This window comes from Notolepis coatsorum, assembly GCF_963971535.1.
Source record: "Notolepis coatsorum genome assembly, chromosome: 1".
Lineage (NCBI taxonomy): Eukaryota > Metazoa > Chordata > Actinopteri > Aulopiformes > Paralepididae > Notolepis > Notolepis coatsorum.
The window spans coordinates 296688013-296699916 of NC_140165.1; the positions used below are offsets into that span (position 1 = coordinate 296688013).

The 11904-nt window shown below is 50.1% G+C and overlaps 1 protein-coding gene across 1 annotated transcript in view; it reads right to left on the reverse strand.

The window, feature by feature from the left end:
* LOC311225271 (neurobeachin-like) overlaps positions 1-11904 on the reverse strand; it is a gene marked incomplete at its 5' end in the record, with an annotated part of 544672 nt that overhangs the window by 95265 nt on the left and 437503 nt on the right. Inside the window, 1 exon segment of the mRNA XM_084310493.1 lies at positions 11899-11904. This exon segment is cut by the window's right edge and continues 119 nt beyond it. Within this exon segment, the coding sequence (XP_084166619.1) occupies positions 11899-11904 (6 nt within the window).

Here is an 11904-nt window from a genome sequence, read left to right on the forward strand (position 1 = left end):
ACCTGCAGCCAAAGTCAGCAGCTGGCCTGTGTTTATCTACAGGGCTGCCGTTGTCAGAGCCTGTATCAACTAGGACAATATAGTTCTATGGAGCTGATAATAGCCTGTATCAACCAGGACAATATAGTTCTATGGAGCTGATAATAGCCTGTATCAACCAGGACACTGTAGCTCTATGTAGCTCTGTATTCACCTGCGCCGTATTTATACGTTAGGTGAACAAACTAGTACCAGCTTTATTCCTGTCTCATATCCTTGCGCAGAACCGTTCATGTCCAGGCAAGTCCCCGGCGGTGACTTTGAACCAGACCTTGGAGGTATGGCAATGGCGCCTGGTGGACCGCTGTCCAATAGGAGAATGAAATATTATGGTCTGTACTAGGCTAAAGGGATATTCCGTGTATATGTACAAGGAATATACAAGGGATATCAAACGATATACAAATATTATGCAATATATATCAATCAATAAATATATATATTCGGTTTAATCTGATCCTTCGTAACAGCCGCCTCCTAATTAGTCCCACCTAATTAGATAAGCAGAGACAGATTAACCGCACTGTCCGCTACTCAATGTCTGTTGGGAGGGTAGGGCAGTTCACAAAGTCAGGGGGTCATGGTCGTCATCAATAGTGTCGGGGAGCCTTGGCAACTCTATTAGCCTCGCCACGGGTCGGGTGTAGATCCGCCCTTGGACGAGCACTTCTGCCGCTCTGACCTTTCCGTCGGCACCGGTAATCACTTTGCTTACGCGGCCGGCCGGCCACCTAGCTTGGGGTAGTGACTGGTCGATAATCATGACGACTGTTCCTTCTGTCAAATTGTCTCTCTCTTTCACCCATTTCTGGCGGGTCTGTAGAGACGGTAGATAGTGGAGTAGGAAACTGTTCCAAAACATGTCAGCCAATACTTGACTGTACCTCCACATTCTTCGGCCGTTCGCTTCTTCAGGCCTGTACACTGTCTGTGGTAGCGCGGGGTCCAGCCGCCCCATCAAGAGAGTGTTGGGGGTGACTGGGTCGACATCTGCTACATCACTTGAGACGTAACCGAGGGGCTTTGAGTTCAATACTCCCTCGATCTCCGTGAGGACTGTCGTTAGGACTTCCTCCGCCACGGTCTGGGCCCCAAGCACGGCGTACAGGGCTGTCTTTATTGAACGTACTTCTCGTTCCCAAGTTCCACCGAAGTGAGGTGCATTCGGGGGATTAAACTGGAAATCAATCTGGTATGGAGCGAGGTGGGTCTTAAGTTCTGGGCCCATAGCTTGGAAGCTCTCTCTCAGCTCTCTTTCTCCGCCTTTGAAGTTTGTCCCGTGATCAGACAATAATATAGACGGTTTCCCTTTCCGCGATGTGAATCTTCGGAAGGCCATAAGGAATGAGTCTGTGCTCATGGTTGGAAGGAATTCTATGTGCATCGCTCGGGTGGTCATGCATTTGAATACAATACCCCACCGCTTCTCGGTCCCTCTTCCTTTCTTTACATACAGCGGGCCGAAACAGTCCATACCGGTGGAGTGAAAAGGCTTGTCGCCGAGTCGGAGGCGACAGGGGGGTAGGTCAGCCATCCGGGGTATACTGGGCTGTGCTCGCCATTTACGACAGTCTAGACAAGTCCGCTGGAAACGTCGTACTGCTTCTCTCCCTTGCAGTATCCAATAACGACGTCTGATCTCCGCGAAGACTCTCTCTGCCCCGGCGTGATGCACGTCCTCGTCGTATTTCTTTATGATAAGTTCTGTGACCTTGTGTCGGCTGTTTAAGACTATCGGGTACTTGACGTCATCCGGTAAGTCTGGAGCTCTCCTCAGACGACCACCCACTCTGATGAGATTATGGGCGTCGCTCTCGGGGGCTAGGTGGAGCAATCTGCTGTCTGACGGGACGGGCTTTGCTCCCTGTAGACAGTCTAGCTCGTCGGGGAACGAGTCTCTCTGGGCTCGCTGTAACAGAAGAAGTTCTGCTTCTTCGTAGTTAGCTGCAGTAATGTCAGTAATGACCGCTCCTACCAAGTGTCATGGAGAGGGACCCTGTCGGCCACCCGCCCCCTGCGGACGGGTGTCCCCCAGGGCTCGGTTTTAGGACCCCTTCTCTTCTCCATCTACACTAAATCACTGGGTAACATTATCACGTCTCATGGCTTCTCCTACCATTGTTATGCCGACGATACTCAACTCTTCCTCTCCTTCCCTCCCTCAGATATCCACGTCTCTGTGCGGATCTCGGCCTGTCTGTCCGACATCTCAGCCTGGATGACGTCCAACCACCTCAAACTGAACCTAAGCAAAACAGAATTGCTCCACCTGCCGGCCAAATCCTCCCCCCTAACCGACCTTTCAATCACAGTCGAGAATGCAGCTGTGACTGCGTCCCCGACCGCCAAGAACCTTGGTGTTGTCCTCGACGACCAGTTGAACTTCTCTGCTCACATCGCAGCGACGACCAGAACCTGCCGATTCCTCCTGAGCAACGTCAGAAGGATACGCCCCTTCCTGACAAAAGAAGCCACCCAACTCCTCGTCCAATCAACAGTCATCTCCCGCCTCGACTACTGCAATGCACTGCTCGCTGGCCTCCCGGCCACTGCCACTAAGCCTCTTCAACTCATTCAGAACGCAGCGGCCCGCCTGATCTCAAACCTACCGAAGTCGGCCCATGTCACCCCACTTCTTAGGGACCTGCACTGGCTCCCCATTGCTGCACGAATCCGCTTCAAGGCCCTCGACCTAGCATACCGTGCGGCAAAGGGAACCGCTCCCGCCTACCTCCGGTCAATGGTCTCTAACTACACACCCTCAAGACCCCTACGCTCTGCATCTTCTGGCCGCCTCAGACCTACTCCTATCCAAGCTCCGGGAGGGTCATCAAAGAGAAGTCGCCTATTCTCAGTCCTTGCCCCACAATGGTGGAATGAACTACCCACCCCAGTTAGGACAGCCGAATCACGTCCAATCTTTCGCCGTCGACTAAAGACGCACTTCTTCAACCATTATCTGAAAAAAAAAAAAAAAAAAAAAAAATCTAACCCTAACTAACCGTACTGTCATGCACTTGTCCTAATAAACTAACCTACACTGTAGCACTCAACACTTTGATGAACATTGTTGCTCAGCTGATAGAGTTGTGCCCTTCCTGATGGCTTGTCGTACAGAACTTGTAAGTCGCTTTGGATAAAAGCGTCAGCTAAATGACTAAATGTAAATGTAAATGTAAATGTCAGTAGTGGGCTGAATCTCTGGGTGGTGCCACAGGAATGTCTTTAGCTGCGCACTCTCAAGGGTGAGGCAGTCGTCTATGTTGGGGTCTGTGGGGACGAGTGTGTGTGTCAACCCACAGAACATAGATTTCTTGTTCTCTGCCTCCTCTTCACTCGCCTCCCGTGGGGTGGGTGTAGGCCACTCTTCTTCCGGGAGCTTGAGGAACTCTGGCCCGTCACTATATAGATTGTGACGGGTGAGGTCATCCAGGGACATTCCCCGGGTGATGACGTCAGCTGGGTTGTGTTTTGTGTCCACATACCTCCAGCTTGCTGCTTCTGTTAAATCTTGGATCTCTGTGATTCTGACTCCCACGAAGACCTTGTATCTACACGAATCAGACTGGATCCATGTGAGTACGGTCGTGGAGTCTGACCACAAGATTGTTCTTTGCACCGGGATGGTGAGTTCACGTTGGATTAACGTGGCGAGTTGCGCTCCTGCTAGGGCTGCGCAGAGCTCTAGACGCGGGATAGATTGTTGCTTGCGGGGGGCTATTCTTGAGCGAGCCAGGATGAAGGCAGTATGTATTTCTCCTCCCTCCTCTCGGGCACGCAAGTAGGCCACCGAACCGTAGGCTACTTCGGAGGCGTCGCTGAAGACGTGCAGGTCCATCTTGCACGTCTCCGGCCTCACTGTGGGTGGGAATTAGCTGCGAGCGTATGTTGACACCTGGGAGTGAGCTGAGTTCTGTCTCCCACTCTCTCCATGTGGAGGCAAGGTGTTCGGGTATGGGGTCGTCCCAGCCCTGGTCCTTGTCCCATAACGCTCTTACAATCATCTTTGCCCTGGTGGTGTAAGGTAGAATACATCCCAACGGGTCATATTGTCTGGCGAGTGTTCTGTATACACTCCGTCTTGTGGTCGGTAGTGCAGTCGACCTTCCCTGCTCCTTGGTCAGGGGTGTGTGTTTATAATGGAGCGAGTCTGTTTTGAAGCGCCAGACTAGTTCTAATGTCATTTCTTGGGCTTCTCCTGGGATGGTCGCCATCCAGGTCTCGCTGCTTGCTGCCTTGTCCTCTGGGGAGAGGCTGCGCAATACTTGAGGGTCGCTGCTGGCCCACTGCCGGAGATCAAAGCCGCCTTTGATCAGGGAGGCGCGGAGCTTGAGTAGGAGGGCCTCGGCTTCTTCTGGCGTTGAGACGCTTTGCAGACAGTTGTCCATGTAGAAACTATTTCCTACACTTTGTCGGACCTCTTCATCAGCTGCTGGGTCCTCTGCGACGTGTTTTTGCAGTGCAAACGTAGCACAGCATGGGCTGCATGTGGTTCCGAAAGGGAGGACTTCCCATTGATAGATGGCTGGTTGCTCGTCCCCGATCCTCTCTCTCCATAGGAACCGCAGCAGGGGCTTGTCCTCCTCCACTAGTCGCACCTGCAGGAACATCCCTTTGATGTCGCCGCTGATGGCCACCTTGTCTTGGCGGAAACGTAGTAACACGCCTAGTAGAGAGGGGCCGAGTGTTGGGCCGGGCAAGAGCTCTTTATTCAGATTTTGTGATCCGATCTGGTAGCTGCAGTTGAACACAATACGATCCTTGCCGTTGTGGTGGACTTTGTGGTGCGGCACGTACCATGATTCGGTCGTCTGATCGGCCTCTTTAATGTCAATTTTCTTTATGTGTCCCGCTGTGATTAGCTTGTCAATCTCAGCGCGGTACACAGTCTCTTGAGCGGGGTCTCTGGCTAGGCGCCGCTCTGTGTTCAATAGATACCGCTCCGTCGCTTCTTTTGGGGCGTGGAAGGTAGGCATACCCTCTCGCCTCAGGAGTGGAGTTGCGTATCTCATCACTCCGTTGACTTTGACTCTCTTTGTCCCCCGCTCGAGGAGGGCTATAGCATAAATGTCTTCCTTGGAACGAATGTCTTTCTTTTCGTTCTTAAAGGGCATTGTCTCTAGTGTCCATAGCCTCTCGACATGCTGTAGGAGGGTGGTGTCTTCTTCTGTCACTCTGGAGTGGAGGCAGCTAGTGGCTGCTGTTCGGTTAGGAGATCTAGCGAGGGGGCCTTGTAGTGTCCATCCTAGGCGGGTCTCGACTGCTGCAGGACAGCCTCTGGGCCCTGTGTGGACCCGGTCCATCGGGACGATGAGGTGTGCATGGTCGGAGCCTATCAGCAGGGTCGGGGTGGCACCGTCTATGAGCGGTATAGGTAGTTGACGCAGGTGCACATATTTATCCATCAGCTTGGCGATGGGGTAGGTGTACTGCGACAGGCCTATATCTTGGCTGGTGAAAGCGTTAGTGATCCTATACCGTCTCTCTGGCTGCCCGCTTGATGCGATAGTGAAGGAGACATGCTCGCCCTTTATCATCTTTAGGTCTCTTCTTATTGTCCGAATCGTCATCGTTTCTTCGCTCCCCCGCAGCCCCAGCTGGGCCGCAGCGGACGCGAGTAGAAGGGTCTTCTCTGACCCGTCGTCAAGGACGGCGTAGGTGTCCATGACCTTGTCTTGGTAACTCAATGTTACGCGGACCACCTTCAAGAGCACCCGGGCGCCCCCGCTGCTGGCGGGGTCAATGTACATAACACTTGCCTTTGTGCTGCTTGAGGGTGCAGGCTTTCTTCTGTTACTGTCATGTAGGACGTCCAAGTGGGCTCCGTCACACCGACTACACCTCTTCTTTAAGCAGCAATCGGCTGCCATGTGACTGCGTGCACATCGGTAACAGCGTCGGTTGGACTTTATCCATTGACTCACCTCGTCGGCGGTCATCTTCTTGAACGTGTCACAGTGTGACAGCCAGTGTTCCTTTTCGTAGTACGGGCACACCATCTTCCACTTCTCTTTCATCGAGGGGGTACTGTGGTTCTTGTTGCTCGGTACTGATTCTGCTTGGTGCATGACGGTCACCAATCTGCGGCCATCGTTTGCTCTCCTAGGTCCCTCTCTGGAGCTTGGTGTGCTCCGCACGAACGTATCCAACCGTAGGCTGTTAGGATCACGGTGGTCTCTTTGCCGCCTGAAGCGCTCTTGTCGGGCGGGCGGAAGCTTCTCTAAAATCCTCTCGACATTAGAGTTTGTGTGCAGTTCGTACATACCCTTTTCCTTTTGCGCCCCCAGCATCCCTACCAGGGATTGTACCTTGATAGACAGGTCATCTAGTGAGCGATTGTCTGTGGCTGGGGGTAGACGGTCAATATTCCTTATCTCTTGTATTACGTAGTCCCATATGCGTCCATATCTTTGGTCGAGTGCTGCTAGAGCCGCGGTGTATGGGGTAGTAGAGGTGGAATATGCCAGCGCTATATTGTGCGCTCGGGGCACCTTGAGGTGCTTGAGTAGGATAGCATATTTGTACGGTTCATCAGCTACATCGGACATCATTGTCTCTAAGCACATTCGTAGCTCTGTGTACTGTGCTCTGTTCTCATGTGTGAAGTCCGGGAACGTCGGTGTGCCAAGGTACGATGCCATGGATGGCTGGCACATCGGTGAGCGTTGGAGGAGAGGCCTCCTAGGCGAGTCTCCTCTTACGTGTCGTGGTGGGCTGGTACCTGCTGGGTACCAAGGCCCGCGTACCCAGGTGCTGTTCCTCGGGGCTGGTCGTGCGTCAAGCTCACCCGTGAATCGAGTCGGGGGTCTGTAGCGCAGAGCCGTGGGGGTAAAGTCTGGGTTGTACTGGACCTCCTGGTCCTGTGGAGTACTGTAATGCTGTTGGGCTTGACTCTCCCCCTCTCCCTCTTCTTCTTCCTCTGGCAGGTCATCTAGATCCTGTAGTCGTCTATTTAGCCTCTCCGCGGTATAGACCGGTTCTTCCCTGTAGCTGGGTCTCGCTTGGACCGGTCGGGGAAGGGGTTCGGAGAGGGGTATAGGCTCTCTCTGGTGGTCGGGCTCAGGGTCGCTTGATCGGGTAGGGGAGGGTGCCCTTGACCCTTGTCTTGACGAGGCCCTGGAGCCCCGTGCGGAGGGAGGGGGGGTTGCCCTGGTAATCAGCTGCTCCATTATCTGCGCTTGTAATCGGTCGCGCTCGGCTTCGCGCTTGGTGAGAGCGAGGTCGCGCTCTGCTTCTCTTTGGGCACCGGCAGCGGCGCGCTGGGCTTCGGCGGCGGCGCGCTGGGCTTCGGCGCAGTCTCTTCCCATATTCTCTTCCGTCTGGAGGCGTCTAATCTCTAGGCGTATGCGGTCTTCGTCACTCCGTTGCTGCGCTTGAAGGCGTTCTCTTTCCATGGAAGAATGTTCGTGCTCACTAAGCGCCTGTGCTTGGAGTCGATCGCGCTCGGTTGAGGCTGCCAGGCTGGCGAGGAAGGCCTGCGCCAGCATCCTGTCCGCCTCGCTGGGGGAAGACGCTGGTTGAGGTGATCCGCTCCTGGTAGTACTCGTTGGAGATCCGTTCTCCTGTGGCGTATCGAGGAGATCCATCTCCGGGGTGCTCGTCCCTTCTTGTGGTGGGTCGAGTTCCATCCCTGGAGGGCTTTCTTTATCCTGGAGCTCTCCGGGGACTACTTCTTCGGTCTTGGCGGGGGGTAAAGCCATGTCAGGTCCCTCCTGGTCCCCACCGTGAGCTTGGTCAGTTACGTTAGAACCCACTAGGGTCTCTACTGGCGGGGTAGCCTGGTCGGTAGGGTCGGACATAATTTTACTATCTACTTTTTCCGCGTTTACCGTCTGTAGAAAGCTAGGTAGTATACTGGCAACGTAATCCTCTAAGTACTGAGGTGTCTGCCGTCTACGCTGCGGCCGATCTATTTTAGGAGAACCGTTTTGTGGAGTGTTCATCATTGGCCATGTCAATATTAATACCACTATATTAATATTACGCTAGTTACCATCCGGCTCGAAGGACCAATTGTAACTGAGGGGTACAATTCCCTGACTGTATTGATAAGTATGGTATCATTAAACCACTACCGTCTTATGTACATTACTACTGGCCATACAGTACACAGGTATCTTATGATGAACACTTCCCACAATGACTCGGTTTCACACAAAACTGGATTTAAGTATTTATTAGCAGCAATGATAGTACATAATATACTTTACTTTGGATGCGCTTATAAGGCAAAGGAATGTGCGTAGGCAAATCAATAACGTATGTCCATTCTCATATTACGCAGGAGATAATAATACAACCTGAATCTTAGGAATTATATCTATGGTACTCTGGTAATATAGCGGGAGATACTGGTAGGGTCCCCCCGGTTGTAAGCCAGCAAGGGTAGAGGATTTGTCGGTAGTAGAGTCTGGGTCAACGATGATAAAGAGACTCCAAGTACAGGAGACAGTGCAATAATCTCTTGATCCGCAGACGAATACAGCTGTTCTCCGTAGCATGCAGCTCCGCATGGAAGAAAGCTAGCCGGCCTCAGACTTCTGAGAGGCGGGCTCGACGTGGCTCCTCACAGGGTAAATCCCACACAATTGTGGGTGTCGGCGATTCTCCGCTCCATCAATTACAGGACCAAAAGCAAATATAATCCAGCCGAAAAGGGCTATGCAGTCGTCGGTAGGTTATCCAGTGTACATGATCCACACGGTCCTCGTCTAGGGCCCCTCGGGTGAAAGCGCCAGGGTAAGCAGCCCAGCCTGGATAAGCACTCTAGCTGATACGAGGAAACGTTGGTGATGCTGGTCACTGTAGAACCGGTAGCCGCACGATACACTATACACAAATAGACTATTACTGACTTAATAGAATAGGTCGAACTCGACGGTACAGCGTTAAACTATGACACTTCAGTTATTAATTTGCACGCGGTCTCAATGCTCTATTTGGGGCCAAACAGGCCATACTTCACCGCACGTTGTATCGTGGGTGAGGCTTCAACTTATTGGGTAACTCTACTTCTGTATTCACCTGCGCCGTATTTATACGTTAGGTGAACAAACTAGTACCAGCTTTATTCCTGTCTCATATCCTTGCGCAGAACCGTTCATGTCCAGGCAAGTCCCCGGCGGTGACTTTGAACCAGACCTTGGAGGTATGGCAATGGCGCCTGGTGGACCGCTGTCCAATAGGAGAATGAAATATTATGGTCTGTACTAGGCTAAAGGGATATTCCATGTATATGTACAAGGAATATACAAGGGATATCAAACGATATACAAATATTATGCAATATATATCAATCAATAAATATATATATTCGGTTTAATCTGATCCTTCGTAACAGTTTTCATCTCTCTATATTAACGTAACGCGCTATTCATATCAATCGACATCACATCAATATAAATAACGCATTGTTTTCATCTCTCTATATTAACGTAATGCGCTATTCATATCAATCGGCATCACATCAATATAAATAACGTATTATTTTCATCTCTCTATATTAACGTAACGCGCTATTCATATCAATCGACATCACATCAATATAAATAACGTATTGTTTTCAGTATATTGCACGGCGGTAGCAGTATATTGATGCACGGCGGTAGTAGTTAGTGCATTGATGTGCTAGTTAGTTAGTATATTGATGCACGGCGGTAGCGAGTTAGTTGATAGTTAGTAGTATATTGATGCAGGTAGGTAGCTGATGCAACGGACTTGTGGAACTGAGAGAAGTTCTGAAAGTTAGGAGCGAGCGTTAGGAGTAACGCGATTGGGCGCTGAGAGAAGTGTCAGTGGCCAATCAGGCGGCGCAAACCGAACGCGGAAGGACAACCACCTTGGGGAAAGTATTCACGCAACCAGGACACTATAGCTCTATGGAGCTGATAATAGTCTGTATCAACCAGGACACTGTAGCTCTATGGAGCTGATAATAGTCTGTATCAACCAGGACACTGTAGCTCTATGGAGCTGATAATAGTCTGTATCAACCAGGACACTGTAGCTCTATGGAGTTCAAGTTCAAGTTTCTTTATTAGTTGTCATACAGAAGTACAGAATACTTTTATACAAAATGCTTCTTTCTGTTTCGCTCCAGAGACTGTGCTTGGCAAAACTAGATAATAAAATAAGTATAGCAAGTATAAAATAGAAGTCAAGTACGTAGACAAAAATGTTCAGTATATACATATATACAATGCTCTATGTAGAGTAGAAGTAACTGAGTTACCATACAATATACTATACAGTGCCAAGCAGAAGTGGGATGAGGTACAATTTAGGTACAATATAATTTACAGTAAGGTGTAATGAGGTATGGGTTGTTGTAGTGCAAATTATTTACCGCACTGTAGCTCTATGGAGCTGATAATATTATATATCAACCAGGACATTAGCTCTATGGAGCTGAGAGCAGCCAGTCAGTTGACATGCTGGATCACGCCAACAGTGCGCTCACGCACGCACATGCACACGGACGCACGCGCGCGCACACACACACACACACACACACACACACACACACACACACACACACACACACACACACACACACACACACACACACACACACACACACACACACACACACACACACAATGAGGTCACGACAAATTCTGGTGTGTGTGTTGCCGAAATTGCACCAAAATATGAAGTGGCTTCCTATTTATGTGGTATATAGAATCTCACACTGACTAATGACCATGCGTGCCTGAGCACGGGAGATATTGTAGGTCTTGTTTTATTATCTACAAACTAATAGAGGTCCTTGCTTTATCAGAAGGAAGAAGAAAAAAAAAAGATTGGGTTTCAGAATCGATACGATTTATCCTTGTTCCTTTAATACGTCTGCTCTGCTATCCAATTACATTCCAGAGTAAAGAGCCACGGGGTGTTTTAATAGTATCGAGCCGCTTCCCTTTGAAAAGGCAGTGTTGCGTGACATAAGGTAAGATTGACCCCGGCGGGGTGGGCAGTGCGCTACAAGATCATCCGGGTCAGCGCCAGGAACGTCTCGAGACTCGGGAACAAAACAATGAAGTGAGTGATTCCAATTTTACCTCCAACTATTCGAGGCGGTGGGGAATAAAAAGGCGCAGTAAAAATGGAAGTGGCATGTTCAATTGACAGGGCCCGTAAATACGTTACCTATAAAAATGACACTCAGCCTCTCTCGACTACGCGATCCGCGCCGTCCGCACGACGCCTGTGGAGCGTTTTAACTGCTCTGACTCTGACCGTATCTATAAGGCTCCAACGCGTTGTTTTTATATATAATCTGTATTTTATTGAAACGTTGGACAAATCAATTATCTCCAGTGAAAACAATTGCCAATACAGACAGAGAAATAAATGAAAACAAAAGAAAATAACAAGGTAAGTAAATAGAAAATATAAATTAATAATAGCAGTACGTAAGGTCATGTGTGTTTGCACCATAATCATACCGATTCGTTAGTTGTCTGTTTAATTGGACATATCTCTAGCACTTTGAGCGGTCCGCATCGGCCGATATCTACGCCCACATCGGCAGACGTGTTAGTGTTCTCCCTCGTGTCAATCAAAGTGCCAACCAAGCAGACTTCAGACCTTATCTAGAATAGTATGCTTCCTAAAATTCTGTTCAGTTGATACACGCAGGACCAGTGCAAGGGCAGGCACATCAGGAGCCACGGAGAGAGTTCTAAGGCTCCAACGTTGATATTCTCTACATAGTTCACACATGTGTGATAATGATTCCCTCAAATACGATCTCAGAACCTTAGTTTTCAGAGGCACAAAATCAAAATCAATGTCCCAATACAGTATAAAACATGGATCTGATGCAGACATGGGGGAAAAAAAGGGGGGCAAACTAACCATAGT